Raw genomic sequence first — 16,113 nt, 5'->3', positions numbered from 1 at the left:
AGCCGGAGTATTGCTTCTCTTTTAAAAAGACTTTTATTTCTGTCTATTCAGGAGTAATTCTCCTCTTTAAAACATCATTTAGTACTTGTCTTTCCAGAAATATGTTCTTCAATATTTATACCTTTCCATTTGGATATCTAAGTGTAAATGTGTAAGTGTATGTGAGTATAAATACATATAAAATCTGTGGCTTGGGAATAAGTGAAGTCCCAGTTGACTGCATATATATCTATTTACCTACCTATATATGTATATTTAGGGGGTACTGAAAACCAAAGAGCAGAATATGCTCTGTTGTCGGTGTCTGATTTCTCCCCTAGCACAGGGGGAGGGAGGTGGCAGATGGGAAAAGAACAAGCTGTCATTAGAATTAAGGAGCTGAAATGGTTGTGGCTTATGGAAAATGGGAACAGCCTGGCCACCGCAGTACCATGGGGCAAAGTCTCCTTTGAGCATCACTCAGTAGTAATCAAATGGCTTTTTGGCACAAATTGTAAGATACAAGGTCAGAAACCTGTCTGAGTGGTTCAAATCTAAACCCCAGAGGGATGGGGAACAGCTCCTAATATGAGGGAACAGAGCTGTTAAATAATGTGTTGGATGAATTTGCCTTGAAATCAGCTTCCTAGAGTCAATTGTTTCCAGTTCATAAGCGAGCAGGAAATGCACCTCTACATTCCAGGTGTCTCCTGAGCAGCAGCTCTCTGTGCAAGGGTTTGCTTGCTTTGAAATTCTCTGGCACAGTTGGTTCTGTTTCATTTGCATGTTGTAAATTCACTGTGTCGCATGTGGTTCAGACTATAAATAAAAACAGTGACAGAAAGTTCCCTGGGGAATTAAGGCTGCTGGGGTGATTGCACAAAGGGTGAAGAGTTTTGGAAGGGCTGTCTGGGTGGGGAGTCTCCCTTGGGAAGGAAAAGGAGGTTCTGAGCAGTCGGATGGCATTCAGAGCAGGCATTGGGCACTGTCTCTGTGACGGTGCTTTGGGTTGGATGCTCGGTGTTTGTAAGGGAAGCTAAAAATTTTTGAGGAAAGGCCACAGATGCAGAATGGCAGTGGCCACTCTCAGCAATTCTGTGTGTCCCACACCTGTCCCCACTGCTGTCTCTGAGCCATCCTGTGCTAGTGTGTCCCTGTCACCTCGGAGCGGTGGCTTTGGGAGAGCTGCCTGTAGGACAGAGAGATCCCATTTCCCACAGAGCAGGGCCAGCAGCTGCACTGGAGACCACAGTGCAATCTGTGCTCTGGTGACCCACAGGGGCACTTGCTTTTGTATGGAAGTGACCAAACTAAAAGCTGGAAGCACTAATGAATGAAAAGGAGCAGCTGAGAGCAGTGCTGGGGCTGGAGGGTGCACGCAGAGCTCGTTCCTGTGCACAGGGTGTCTTGCTGTTCTCTGTGTTGGGAGCATGTTCAGAGCCACACATCCAGGGGCTCTCTGCTCTTTGCTGCTGGCATCAGGCCCTTCTGAAAGGGCAGATTTGAACTGGCTACAGATGTGGTAAGGATGAGGATTAATTGGGATCAGCTATATGTAGCTGTGTGTTCAGCTGCATTTTCAGTGTCTTCATTGTTAGAAAGGGGAGTGAAAAGAAGATTTTGTTTAAAAAATTATTATTTTTTCTTCTGGAGCTGCTCAGTTGTCTTGTTTTGATGACATCTGTTACCCTGATGGCAGTAGTACATTCCTGTTACCCAAGGATAAACCTTTTCAAACTGCTTCTGTGCTGAAACTTGAGGATTTTGTGAGAATATTCATGTTCTCTTTTCCAGATGATCTCATTCTTGCTTCTTGCCACCAGAAAATCATCTCTGTGTGCATTTCATCAGCTACATACAAGCCAGCAGTTCAGTAACTGATGTATGTGATTATTTTTATTTTTGCTGTCTTTTAGCAAGAGCACAGAGGATGCATGGATTGTGTTTGTGCAAGTGCTGTGTGGCTGAGGAAATGTCTGGGGCTCTTTCAGCAGCAGGGAGAGGATTGTGGTGGCTTTTCATTTCCCTGGGAGCTGCTTTACAGCTTTGGGCTGCTGCCATGGATCTGTGCAGATGATTTTTTTCCCCCTTTATGAGACAACTACTTGAAGCCTCATCCAGGAGTAATCCTTTGTTGGGCTGAATCAACAACAGGGGTAGGAGTCCAGTTTGCATCTGCAGCCATGTGGCCTTCCAGAACTTAAAGAGAGCTTATAAAAAAGAGGGGGAAGGACTTTTTACATGAGGAAGTAGTGATAGGGCAGGGGGGAATGGTTTTAAACTTATAGAAGAGAGATTAAGATTAGATTAGGGAGAAGTCCTTCCCTGTGAGGGAGCTGAGGCCCTGGCACAGCTTCCCAGGGCAACTGTCTGCCCCTGTGTCCCTGTAAGTGTCCGAGGCCAGGCTGGACAGGGCTTGGAGCAACCTGGGATAGTGGAAGGTGTCCCTGCCTGTGGCAGGGGGTGGAAGGGAATGGGCTTTAAGATTCCTTCCAACCCAAACCATTTTATGTTGCCTGCAAGTGCTTCGTGGTACTTTTTGCTGCTCCCTGGTGTCCCTGCCCCCTGCTTTGGCTGTCCTGCAGGCTCATTCTTCGGGACATGGTGGTGGTGTTGTGGTTGCAAGTAGTAAAAGACAAATATGTTTCATGTCCTTGAGCCCATGTTGTTTGTGAAGCTTTGGCTGTGACTTGGTGAAAGAGGGAAAAGATAAGAACAGCTTTTACATGGTTCTGCATTATCTTCTTATAGAAATTACTGCTTGAGTGCCCTTCCTGACACCCGAATGGTCAACAAGAGGGGGGGGTGTGCCTGTCCTTCCCTTCAGGACCCGGGCTGGGCAAAGCCATGGTCAGCTGGGAGCTAGAACAGCTTTTACATGGTTCTGCATTATCTTCTTATAGAAATTACTGCTTGAGTGCCCTTCCTGACACCCGAATGGTCAACAAGAGGGGGGGGTGTGCCTGTCTTTCCCTGCAGGACCTGGGCTGGACAAAGCCATGGTCAGCTGGGAGCTGCCACAGGCTCTGTGCTGGTTGACCAAGTAATGCCAATCACTGCTTGGTGAGGAGTCATTCCTGTGAGGAATGTTTGCTTTTGTATTGTTCAGTGCCAGGTGATTATCTGAGGTTTAAGTACTTGGGGTTTGACCCATAAAATCCCTACCTCCTATGTTTTTCCAGTTGTTTACCCTGATTTCTAAAGGTTGCTGGTGAATGCTTTCAGGGAGACACACTCAGTTCTTTAATTTGCATCTACCAGTTATTCAGTTGGGATTGTGGGGACTCCAACACTTTAAAGCAAGACTTGTTTGTGTTTCCTAGAGACTCATTAGACTTCCCAGCCATTTCCTTTGGATTAAGAAGCTGTCTCCAGGAGCTGCTTTCACCTTCCCTTTCACAAGTTTTGTGTTTACCCTCATTGTGAGAGTTTTTGTGTCTACCTGGAGAGCAAGGTGCCTGTCAGAGGGTGCTTGTGTTGAGGGGGCCTGTGTAAACCAGAGATGCTTCTTGTCACAGTGCCAGTGCTGGAGAGCAGCCAGTGCTGGGAAAAGCTTCCTCCAAATAGATTGGTTCAATGGCTCAGGCTGCTCTTGCATTTCTTCCCCATGGGAAATAGATTCTCATCATTCTACTCAAATGGTTCTTAATCACCTCAGAAACGCAAGTTCTTGCGTAATTGCTGCTGCTATTACACTTTAATTTATTTAGGGGAAGTATCCCACTGGTTTCTTAAGGCCCAGAAGAGTCTGACTAGTACACTGTATGTTACCTATGGTTTGGCTCTTTGTTCTTGATATTCCCCAAGATGTGGGATATTTCACTGTCACTACACTAAAACCAGTTTCCAGAACTGTGCCCCTGACAATCAGGATGCAAATGGGATATGGGAGAGCATCTGTGTTCTGAAATAAGTACAAGATGACTTTACAGAAGGAACCACATGAACTTCTGCTTACTTTGTTTACAGCCTCTCTCAGCCTTTGCCATTGCAGAGGGAATATTACAGAGAAAGGTAATATTACCTGATAGGGAATATTAAGAACAAACTAGGGTTCCAAGGTGATACAGTTATCCATTAGTGCTCACAAACTGTAAATGCCTCATGGAAATGAATGTCAGTGTTCTGTGTCCTGTACAGTGAAGACTTCCCACAAGTAAGGATGGAAAGAGACTTTGGACAACGGGGAATGGCTTCCCACTGCCAGAGGGCAGGGATAGTTGGGATACCTGGGAGAAATTCTTCCCTGTGAGAGTGCTGAGGCCCGGGCACAGGGTGCCCAGAGCAGCTGTGGCTGCCTGTGGATCCTTGGAATTGTCCAAGGCCAGGCTGGACAGGGCTTGGAGCACCCTGGGATAGTGGAAGGTGTCCCTTCCTGTGGCAGGGGTGGAACTGGATAGGCTTTTAGATCCCTTCCCTCCCAGTCCATTCCATGGTTCTATGAAAGAAACAGCTATTTTGGTACAACAGAATAGTTTCGGTGTTGCCCATATAAAAATACTGTTCATCAACATGCACAACAATCACCTCTATTTGCCACCTCCTTTCAGAAGTGATGCATGTGTGAATTAAATAGAAATACTGATCTTCTTGATTTAGTTATGAATGAATGAATGAGTTTTATTAATTATCTAATTATTTTCTTTGGACATTTAGAAATAGAATATAACAAAGATTTAAATGCCAGTTTAAGTTCAGAGCTGCGAGTGGATCCATGAGTATGGAAAAGAGCCTTGTGTCTGGGAAGGAACATGTGCTGGGGGTTGAACTCTGCCCTGCCAAAGGAGAGGGAATTTCTGCTGGGGATGAGCAATGTTTTTGTTTTTAGTTCAGTGAGCAGGAGGAGTGCTGGGGTCTGGCTCTGGGGGAGAGCTGCTTTTCCATGGCTGTGCCTGGGGAGCACTCATTCAACAGGAGACAGCAGCCACTGCCTGCCTGTCACAGGAATGATCCCAGGGAAGGCTTTGAACTGGGATCAGCCCACAGACCTGTGTGGCTGATCCCAGTTCAAAGCTTTCCCTGGCTGAACCTGTATATCCACAGTTGGAATATACAAGTTTCCCTTCAGTGATAACAGTATCTAGAATGGACACTTTGGCAGAATCTTAGCTGCTGCCCTGGGAACTTCCCAAAGGTTTGGAGTCTAGGTGAGACAACATTTGTAGTCATCTGAAACAGAGATCTGTACAGGTGTGACTTCCTTTATTTCAGAAATCAGCGGGTTACTTGTTGGGCTTGCTGCTAAATAATTTATTCTCCAAGTGTAGGTCTTTATTGAATTACAGTAAATAAACAGTTCCCTGCCTTTTTTCCTGTTGTTTGTGAGATTTAAGGTAATTTCAAGGTGACTGATAGGGAACAGGGCTTTCTGTTCTGATGGGTGCAGCTCTCTTGAAGCAGTTTATACAGTGTCACTGGACCTCTCCAGCATTATCCCTACAAATGTGTGCGGGTACCGAAGAGGAGGAATTGCTTAAGGTTGTTTTGCTGTTTGACATTGATATAACCAGTGCTGGTGTGGGAAGGATCTATTTCTGTGCCTGCTGCTGGTGGTTGATGTGCTTTGTGTTGGCTATCTTGGTGGTTGCTGCTCTGTGCTTTACAGCCTGCCACCTCTCAATTTTATTGCCTATTTTTGTTTATTTCAGGGAGTGAAAAAGACCCTCAATATTTTTATATCACTTGTGAATGTTAAATGTTTCTTCTAATCTGTGCTTTTCAATGGAGTCACGCGCTTTGTTCAGTGTTGGGGTAGAGGATCTCCCAAAATTGCCAGTCCCGGGTCCCTGGTATGGTAAATTGCTGCCTGCCAAGCTGGAGTGGCTCACACAAGTGGTTAGCAGGGTGGTGGAAAAGCTGAAAGGATGGGAATGAGGTGACTCGGATCACTGAAAAGGTTGTTGGGGCTGAGTACGTGTGGTGTGTGCCTCAGCTGTGCCAGAAGATGTCACCTGCTCCCTCCAGAAGAGCCCAGCCTGTGGTGCAGGAAGTGGCAGGTGCTGCCCTGGTGTGCTCTGGCAGTTTCCATGTGCTTGACCTTTTCCATTATCCTGTTTTTCCCCTGTGCCCAGACACGTGGGAGGTGCCGTTCGAGGAGATCTCGGAGCTGCAGTGGCTGGGCAGCGGGGCACAGGGCGCTGTGTTCCTGGGCAAGTTCCGGGCAGAGGAGGTGGCCATCAAGAAAGTGAGGGACCAGAACGAGACGGACATCAAGCACCTGCGCAAGCTCAAGCATCCCAACATTATCGCCTTCAAGTAGGTTGTGACCCTTGCCAGGAGCTTTGTCCAGGCAAGAGCCGTTCGCTCAAGTTCTCTAGGAAGATTTATACAATCCAGGAGCTAAGCTGTGTCTAGGACAAAGTAGTGGTCACCCTTCCTGGCCAGTTGTCTGTGTGCTGCTCCTCACTGTGTGTTCTCTCTGACAGGGGAGTTTGCACCCAGGCCCCGTGCTACTGCATCATCATGGAGTACTGTGCCCATGGGCAGCTCTACGAGGTCCTGCGGGCCGGCAGGAAGGTCACCCCACGGCTGCTGGTGGACTGGTCCACGGGGATTGCCAGTGGCATGAACTACCTGCACCTCCACAAAATCATCCATCGAGACCTCAAGTCACCAAAGTGAGTCTCAGCTGCTTAAACATCCCTTAGTTTGGGTTCCTCAAGTCATCAAATTTAAACATCCCCAAGTTGTGGCCCTTCAGGTCATTAAAGTGAGTCTCAGATGCTTAAACATCCCCCAGTTGTGGTTCTTCATGTCATCAAAGTGAGTCCCAGATCTTTAAATATCCCTCGGTTGGGGCTATTTTTCCTTTTCTTCAGAAATACTTTAAAGTTTGGTCAAAAGGCTCTACTCATTTTTCCCCCATGTTGACTCAAAACTAATGAGAGTGAAACTATTGCAACTTGTTGGCACTTAAAAAGAGTGAAAATTTTACTGGTATCTTCCATGATAAATAGCTGTCAGGAAATATTTAATGATTTGATTATATCTGGTCTTTTTCGAAAGTGGGGTATTCTGTTGCCCTCCTGCCTTTTTATTTTCCCCTCTTATTCTCCTATTATTTCCCTGGTTTTCTGGAATGTGTCTTCCTCATTTCTCTGTTGCTTTCTGACTAAAATGTTCTGGCTTCTTTATATTCTTATTCCCTAGATGTTTATTACTTCTTTAGTCTGTGACAGTGCATTAAGATAATGCTTTTAGATGATTTAAAGCACAGTTTAAGGTACAGCTTTGGCTCTGGATTCTCAGTTACTTGTTAATTTGCAGTTTTATTGAGATTGATTTTTGACTGGTAGCATTAAGAAATGCATTTAAGGCACAAAACACAACCACCCAAAAGAGGGTGAGAGCTTTTATTGGGGAAAATACAAAATCTTTTCTTTTGTACTGCACTTGTGAGCAGTGTGGCCTCATCAACAGATTGTGTTGATTAAAAAGGGATTTACTCCTGTGGCTGTTGTGGTGCAAGAAAAAACACAAAATAGTGATGACTTCTTTTTCTTCTCTTTCTCTAGTGTTTTGGTTACACACACAGATGCAGTAAAGATTTCAGATTTTGGTACATCTAAAGAGCTCAGTGACAAAAGTACCAAAATGTCCTTTGCGGGGACAGTGGCGTGGATGGCCCCGGAGGTGATACGGAACGAGCCCGTCTCTGAGAAGGTGGACATATGGTGAGTCATGTTCACCTTCACCTTCTCTTCAGTCCCTTGGTTTTCCAGCACTTTCCATGTCCTTTCCTCATCCTGTGCCTGAGCATGGTTTGCTCTGTGGTGGGCTGTTCCTTTCTCCTTCTGCCTGGTGCTCTGAGCTTTGGTGGGCTCTGATGGAAAGGGAAATGACACAGGTGTGCTGACCTGCAGGTTCCAGCTAAGGCTCAGTACAGTCTGTGTCTTGCAGGAAGCAAATGCAGAAATTCTTCCCTGTGTCATTATCCAGCCCAGAGCTTTCTCCCAGTGCTGTGCTCAGGGCCCCCTCAGCAGCCTCCACAGCCAGGGTGGTTTTTCCATCACTTCTGGTCTTCTTCAGGGCCACTCTGGAGCTGTGGGGAGGCCCCTGCTCCACTCCTCACCCCTTGTGCTTCCTGCACACCAGGCTGGTCGTTGTATGGGCAACCCCAGGATTGCAGTCCAGTGAATCCAATCCTGGATCCAAGAGGGAGGAAACCAGAACAGGTTGTAAGAGTTTTGGAACCTGTTTCCATTGATGTGGAACATGCTCTGTGTCCAAAGGAACACAAGGAACGATTCAGTCTCTGTGCTATTAAAAATGCTTGAGAGGGCTCAGCCTTGGAGTTCATTTGGGAAACCTCTCCACAGGTTTCAGAGCCCTCAAGGGATCTGCATGTCTGTTTCTGCCTTATTATTTCTGCATATTAAATGTCAGCAGCCAGGACAAATGCCCTTCTCCCTGCTTTACAGCCAGGAGGGATTTTGCTTCCTGTGGTTTTTCAGCTTCAGATGCTGTTCCTTCCCTGGCAGGGCAGGGAGCTGCTGGACAAAGCTGTGGGTGGTCCAGGGTGCAGTGGAGTCAGAAGCTGCTGCTGGAGTTCTAGCTCTGGCCTGGGCTTGACCTGAAGGGCAAGATTTCCTGCAGGACAGGTGATGTTACCTGTGGTGTGCAGCTGCTCTTGTGCCCACAGTGTCCTGTGTGTTTATTTTGGATGTCCAGGTCACAGCACAGCCAGCTGCTCTGGGAGGAACACTTGGGTTGTTCTGGAAAGAAACACACCCAGCATTTGTCTGCTGAACCCCTCTCTTTGAATCACAGCATTGTGAGGATGAGTGGTGCTGGATTTCCACCCTCAGCTTTCTGTCCTTTAGAGTGGTTTCTGTTCAGGAATATTTCACAGAACATCCTGTCCAGTAAAATCTCAGTGACATGGAGATGTTGCTCTTTGGTGCCAGTTCCTCTGGAGTTCACAACAGTGGTGATTGCTCAGACTCTCCCTTGCCATCCATTCCTCCTTCAAGATGAATAAAAATGATGTTCATGAATGCTGCCAACAAATGAGAACAGTTCCTGAGCTACTTGTATGCCTGCTCTCTCTCATCTCTAACAGCATGCAGAAAAATAAATCTATAATCTTATCAGAAGTCTTGGAAATCCTTTGTCAGCTCTTAGTCATAACAAATATGAAACCAGATGAGCTTTCCCTGGTAGTTTGTCCAACCTCCTGGATCCCTGCTTTCCTGCAGCCTACAGAAAAGGATTTTGAGGCGAGAAATACTCAAATTCTGCTTGTTGCTTTTTTTTTTTTTACACATGATTTGAAACATATGGGCTTTGAAAGTGCAATGTTTTTCACATGAAGTTGTTTCCTGTCTGATGGTTGTTCAGACCTGGTAGTTTGTCCCTTAGAAGTTCTTCTGTACTTAATAAAAGCACTGGGTATTGGTACAAGCCAGAAATATCCTTCTCACCTTTCACCTGGCTATAGTCAGCAGCTTGGCAGGGTTGGTGTCCCACAAAGCAATGGGACAGAGTGAGGTGGCACGTCTGGTTTGGAAATAGGGATGGTTGTGCCTCACCTGTATCACAGCCCAGTTGTTGATGTGCAGTATCAGTGGTGGTGGTTCTCAGCAGCATTTTGTTAATCTCTGTATTGACTGGTTTGGTGTTTCTTTGGTGATTTATCGGGTGATGACTGCATACAAAACAAATGTTTGCTGTTAAAAATTAAGGTTTTGGTTCTTTCTGGTAACTTCACTAAGGAAGAGAAGCAAAGTGAGTTTTCTTAACTACATCTTTCAGTTCTTGTGGGAGATTCTTTCCCTGACTGAGTTGTCTTAATCAATTTTTTTTTTTCTTTATCCTTCCTTTCTTCAGAACAAAAGGAATATCAGATGAGACCTCATGTGCTTTTGGTACTGACAGTTATGCAAGTAGCATTTGTTTCCTAATTTCTGTGTTGCAGTAGTTGTAGTGCTGAGTCTCAAACCTTGAAACTTTTACCTGGGTTTGCAGGTAACAGCAGAGGGAGCCTTTGGTTAGGGAAAAGAAAACAAAACCAGTTAAATTAAATGTAAAAAAGCCACAAAACCTTTGTTGTGCTGTCTCTGTAAGACACTTGTCAGTCTGTGCAGTAGTCAATCATCTGTTCTTACCAGCAAGAACAGTCCAAAGTCTATCTGAGAGTAGACTTTGGAGTCTCTTCATTTAAGAGGAACAAGACTTAATCTGTACAGAAAATGTGCTTTCAGGGTCTTTAAAATCTCACAAAGAAGCAGGAAAGGGTAGATGGAAAGGTGGAAGGGTAGTGTGGTTTTGTGCTCAGCCCAGTGCTGGAGCAGAGGAGTTAACTGGTGTGCTAAAAACCACTGTTGCACTTACTTGCAGTTTTGGACCAGACATCCCTATTTCCCTATTTTGCCCAACAAACTGGTTTTTTTCAAGCTCCAGATGTTTCTGTTAACAGCTTCTGTGTGAACTCAATTTATTCTGGTTTATTTCTTCATCAGGTCCTTTGGGGTGGTTTTGTGGGAGCTGCTCACAGGAGAGATTCCCTACAAAGACGTGGATTCTTCGGCCATCATTTGGGGAGTGGGCAGTAACAGCCTCCACCTTCCTGTCCCTTCCACCTGCCCAGATGGCTTCAAAATCCTCATGAAGCAAACCTGGTAAGAGCCTGAACCCCACACAGCACAGATCTAGGGCTGGCTCCCAGCAAAACCCATGAAAGTCAGCGTGGGAGTACGGAGCCCAGAGTAGAGGGCTCTGGGATACTCTCACACTTGTCCTGGGAGCAATAAGTTCTAACATTCTGGATTCTGCTTCCTTGTGGCAGCAGGCCTGGATCCCAGGACATCTTCAGGAGCCTTCACAGAGGGTGTTGCTTTGCTGTAGCAAAGTGGGGGATAAAAGGTGGCTCTGTGGGAAGACAAAAAGAGCTGGAAGGAAAGTAGGGGTAAAATTCCTTGAGGCCGCATCCAGAGTGAATGGAACTGATTTTTTTCACTTGCAAAACCCCTTGTCCAAAACCAACTGGCTTTTGGACTGGACAAAGAGAAATACAGGCTTTCTGTCTGGAACAGATTTTCCAGGTTCAGATATAGAAAATGCTTTCAGTTTCCTCCATGTACCAGATTAGAGTTGGAATTCTTTTTCTTGGGTTTCACATCGATGCTTTGTCTTTGTAATTACATCTTGACACAGTGTAAAGGGTCTTCCAGCATTTTCCCACTCGATGGGTTTTACCAGCCATCCTCCCCATGGCACAAAGGGGACAGCAGGCCAGAGCATGTGTGGATCTCCTCTCCCAGTGGCTGTTTACCCTGAGCTGCAGCAGCTGGGCTGTGGCAGCTTGTGCAGCTCGGTACAGCAGAGTACCTACAAACACTTGTATCCCCACCTAGTGGAAGGAGGTGGTTGGTGGGGGAGAGGAGGCTCGAGAAGCTGCTCTTGCCCTGTGCAAGGTGGATTCGGTCCTGAAACTCAAGTGCTGGTCCTTTTTCTCAAAAATCCAAACATTTTTCTACTTTTCTGTTATCTTTTACTCTGTAGTCTCATTTTCTGGTCTTAAACATTTTGCACCTCTTTTTTTTTCTCCAGAATGGGTCATCACAAATCACCTCTAGCGCAATTAAATTGTATTCAGCAAAAGACAAAACCAGAAAAGCTCCTTTGCTCTAACCTGTCAGCTGCTTGGTTCAGAGAATAGGATCTAGTGAGACCCTTTCAGAAGGGCAGGAGAGGCTGGCAGTGCCCATCCCTCACCTCAGCCCTGGCTGTTTGTTTTGTTTCAGGCAGAGCAAGCCCCGGAACCGTCCGTCCTTCCGGCAGACACTGATGCACCTGGACATCGCCTCTGCTGATGTGCTGGCTACTCCTCAGGAAACCTACTTCAAATCCCAGGTAACTGGGGAAAGGCTGTGAGAACTGGAATTAGCTCCAAGGATCTGATTCTGGAGGGTGCACTGAGTAGAGAAAGTCTGGATCCATGATTTTGGTTTGATTCTTGGGAGGAGCAACTTGATGGGTGTTTGAGAATCTTTTGCTGAGACTTCTGCTGCAGGAACCAGGGCTTCAAGGGGCAAATAGAGTATCTAGACAGGCATCATCATGCGGCTTTCAAAACCATGAACCTTTCTACTTATTTTCACTGCCAAAAGTAAAGAAAATGTTCTCTTAGGACAAAAAGAACTCTAGGGATTTAAAAAAAAATATTTCTTAGAAAATACAGATGTGTTGTAAATTCTCTGTTTGAAGCACGAAATTGTAAATACCATTTGAAAATGCTGGCACTAAATGTGCTGCGGCGTTGTTACCCAAAATAATTCAGCTAACGAAAATACATTCTCAACCCAAAGCTGTAATTTTCTGCAGACACAAACAACATTACCCAGGAGTTTTTTGTGGTACACCTACAGATCCCAATTCTTCGTAAATAGCTAAAAGTAAATTGCTTTCCTAGGCTGAATGGAGAGAAGAAGTGAAGAAACATTTTGAGAAAATTAAAAGTGAAGGAACATGTATCCACCGGCTGGATGAAGAATTGATTCGCCGTCGGAGAGAAGAGCTGAGGTCTGTTCACAGTCTTTTGTGTGTACTGTTTGCTTTTCCTATCCAGCCTTCCCTTCCCAGCTAAATGAGCCCTCAGCTTGTCCTCACAGGGCTTCCTGCTCCAGCCCCTGACTTTTTTTATTCTCCTCTTGTGCTGAGGTTTCCAAAACAGGACCCAGTATTCCTGGTGGTATAAATTTGGGCAGTCTAAATTCCTTATGAACCTGGAAAGCAAAATTCCCATGGGCATGGCCTAGGCCATGAGCACTGCTCGGCTGATGGAAGCTGGAGAGAAGCAGTGGGAGCTGTCACTGCTCTTGGGCAGTCTTAACAGTTTGCCCCAGAGAGGGTGGCAAAGGCTTCTGCCTGAGAATTGGTGTTTGTGATAACAGCACTGAAGCAGGGACATCCATCTCAGTGGGAAATCCATCCTGAGGTTGGCTGTGAGGTTTCTCTGCCCTGATTCTTTCTTTGGGTTACTTATTACAGAGAAGTGAACATACTTCATATAAACAGCCCACTGAAATGCATTTTGATTATACCAACTTAAAATTGAAAGCAAAGGGTTTATTTAAAGAAGAGAAATTGTATCCTGTGATACAAATTTGCAAATACAGCAGACAGAGAAACATAAAACTCTAAGAAGCAGTTCTGTGTCAAACCTGAGGAGTCAAAGGGACCCTTGGCCAGGGAATTTGATGTAGTGGTGGTTCAGTGTTCCCTGTCCCCAGGGAGCTTTGGGTGGCCACATCTTTCATGTGTACTGGAGCTGTGTGGACACCCTGCTGATAATTAAATACAGACACATGACTTCTTTCCTGTTTCTGTAGAGGCTGGTTTAGCCCCTTTTCTGTGCAAACAGGCTGATCAGGCCTTGGCCAGAGGGCTCCTGGGTGTGTGTGAGGCATTTGCAGCTCTTCTAGGGAGAAGTGTTGCCACACTTTCAAGGCTGTTAAACACTTTCTAAACCATACCATGATTTATTGCTGTGTCAGGCTCTTAATCAGTCATCATTCACTGTTAGCTGTATCTGGGATTCAGTGCAGTACAGCTGGCAAATTTGACATTTAAAAGGCCTTTTCCTAAAGCACCTGTACTTTTCCTCATTCTCTTCTCTTGGTCCATGGAAGTCAGGCTGGAATAAAGCCTTTTCTGCCTTTCAGACATGCATTAGATATCCGTGAGCACTACGAGAGGAAGCTGGAGCGAGCCAATAACCTGTACATGGAGCTCAGTGCTATCATGCTGCAGCTGGAGGTGCGGGAGAAGGAGCTCATCAAGTACGTGTCCGGGCATGGTGATGTGAACAGCCTGCACACAGCAGAGCACAAACAGCACTTCATTTCTAAACTGGATAGTGGCACTTGTAGATTTAGTGTCCTCTGACTAACCACAAAGGTTAGGGAATTGCTGGTGAGCAGTGAGAGGACCCTTTGGAGTGAATTCCTGCAGACCACTGTCAGTGGTTACTGACTTGGAGAAAGGCACCTTCCCATTTGGTGCTGGCATCCTTTGGCCCATGCATGAAGGGAATGGCGGTGCTGCTCCTAGACTGTGTTCCAGGACCTTGTGCCTGCTGTGTGATTTAGAAAGAATTTAGAAGGAGTTTAGAAGTGTCTGTGTGCTTTCCCAGCAGAGCAATCAGGCATGCAGCGTGTTCCCTGCAGAGCCAGTTCCTGTCCAGCGGGAGCAGCAGGTGGAGAGAGGGAGAACTGATTTGGTTTTCTTTCTTTTTTTTTTTTCTCTTTCCCTTATGTTTCAGGAGGGAACAAGCAGTGGAAAAGAAGTACCCTGGAACTTACAAACGCCACCCAGTCAGACCAATCATCCACCCCAATACAGTGGAGAAGTTGATGAAGAGGAAAGGGGTCTCCCATAAACCAGGCAGCCAGACCAAACGGTGAGAAGTAACAACCCAGTCCTGTGCCAGAGCCAGTGGTAGATCCCCACTGAGCGGTTCCTTCCCTTTGAGCCTGTTGAAATGCAGGGTGGGACAAAGGGGTTTCACACTTGAGTCTGGTCTGATCCTCAGAACCATAATTGTTTAATTATCTTAAGGTGAAAGGGATGAATCCTGCCATCCCTGCCACCTGGGCAGCTCTCTGGAGCCATGGAATCACAGGATGTGTTGGTTGAATGAATTGTTGGTCCATGTGATCTTTGAGCAGATGATGGTGCTCGGACAGGAGGTATCTCTTGTGTTTCACAAATTCCTAACTGTCCAAGATTATCCTTGACTTGGATGGGAATAAGCAGGGCAAGGGATTGTGGAAATCAGGCAGGCCTCAGGAAGGATGGATTCATTGTTGAGGAATTAATTTGGGATTTGAGATTTGGGAATTCGTGCTCCCTTTTCAGTTATTTCTCGTCTGCATGACTTTTAGATTTGGAGACAATTTTTTTCTAAAAGAGTTGCCTTAGTCCTTACTTTTTTTGGGGATTTCCAGGAGTTAGTCCTGATTACAAGTGAATAATCGCTTCTGAATTAATATCCCCACATGGCTCTTAGATGAGCAGCCTGATCACCACCATTGTACATGCACAGAGTGAGAGCCATGCTCTGCCCCAAGGTCCTGAGAGGGAGCTATTTTGGGAGAGAACATCAAAATAAGAGCGGAAAATGGGAAAAACAGCAAGACAAGAGTGTAGAGCAGGATGGGCTGACTGGAGAGGATGTTGAGTGGAGAGAATCACAGGGACCAAAATGCATGAGTCAAGCAGCTGAAGGGGAGGGCAGCCTGTAGATTTTAGGAAGCAGAGAGTGCTTTTGGCTCCAGCTGCCTCTTCATCCTGGCTCTGGGCCAGTGTCACTTCTTTGTGGCTTGACATGTAACTTCTTCTCCTTGTCTCCCAGGCCGGATCTACTGAAGTCAGAGGGTATACCCAGCACAGAAGCAGCATCCAATGGCTCCCCAGTCTCAGGAAGTCCCAAGATGTCAACCCTGGGTGGCAAAAGCCGGTACCGCAGCAAGCCCCGGCACCGCCGGGGGAACAGCAAAGGCAGCTACAATGAATTTGCAGGGATCTTGAAAAACCAGCCAGCGCAAGACGACGCTCCCCAGCCTGGCCCTCCCCACCCTCCCCACGCCCCCGCAGTGCCGCAGCAGCCCGGGCACAGTCCCCACGGGCAGCACTCGCGGCTGCACGCCCACGGGCAGGACATCGCCACCTGCGCCAACAACCTGCGGTACTTCGGCCCCGCGGCCGCGCTGCGCAGCCCCCTCAGCAACCACGCGCAGCGCCGCGTCTCCGGCTCCAGCCCCGACCTCATCTCCACCGCCATGGAGGCCGACTGCCGCCGCGGCCTGGACAGCAAGGACAGCATGGCCGAGCGCTGGGAGTGCTGCCGGGCCGATCCCTACGACCCCTGCCTGCAGTGCAGGGATGAGGACAGTGGCCAGGCACAGATGGCGTCTGTGGAACCAGGGGGGAGCCGCCCGCAGTCCCCCGCGTCCCTCTACGAGAGCGCGCAGTTCATGGAGAAGCTGGAGGAGCAGGGCACGGCGGTGTCTGCCCTGGGCACTCCCCAGCACTTGGCTTCCTCAGGGCTGCCCTGCAAAGCAAGATCCCTCCAAAAGGTGAGGACAGAGCACTGGGCTTTGAAGGTTTGGTTTTGGAAGGGCCTGGTTCTGT

At 46.9% G+C, this 16,113-nt stretch overlaps 1 protein-coding gene across 2 annotated transcripts in view; it reads left to right on the top strand.

Annotated features, from left to right (window-relative positions):
• Positions 1–16,113, top strand: part of MAP3K13 (mitogen-activated protein kinase kinase kinase 13) — a 73,301-nt gene that overhangs the window by 48,203 nt on the left and 8,985 nt on the right. For both annotated transcript variants that reach the window (XM_041416261.1, XM_041416262.1), the window contains exons 5-13: positions 6,051–6,234; positions 6,405–6,596; positions 7,494–7,652; positions 10,440–10,598; positions 11,724–11,832; positions 12,392–12,501; positions 13,644–13,760; positions 14,243–14,380; positions 15,335–16,058. In XM_041416261.1, the coding sequence (XP_041272195.1) occupies positions 6,051–6,234; positions 6,405–6,596; positions 7,494–7,652; positions 10,440–10,598; positions 11,724–11,832; positions 12,392–12,501; positions 13,644–13,760; positions 14,243–14,380; positions 15,335–16,058 (1,892 nt within the window). The remainder of the gene's footprint in view (positions 1–6,050; positions 6,235–6,404; positions 6,597–7,493; positions 7,653–10,439; positions 10,599–11,723; positions 11,833–12,391; positions 12,502–13,643; positions 13,761–14,242; positions 14,381–15,334; positions 16,059–16,113) is intronic.

The sequence above is a fragment of the Onychostruthus taczanowskii genome, unplaced genomic scaffold (genome assembly GCF_017590055.1).
Source record: "Onychostruthus taczanowskii isolate IOZ18803 unplaced genomic scaffold, ASM1759005v1 scaffold51, whole genome shotgun sequence".
Classification (NCBI taxonomy): domain Eukaryota; kingdom Metazoa; phylum Chordata; class Aves; order Passeriformes; family Passeridae; genus Onychostruthus; species Onychostruthus taczanowskii.
This window is presented reverse-complemented; position numbering and strand designations above follow the sequence as displayed.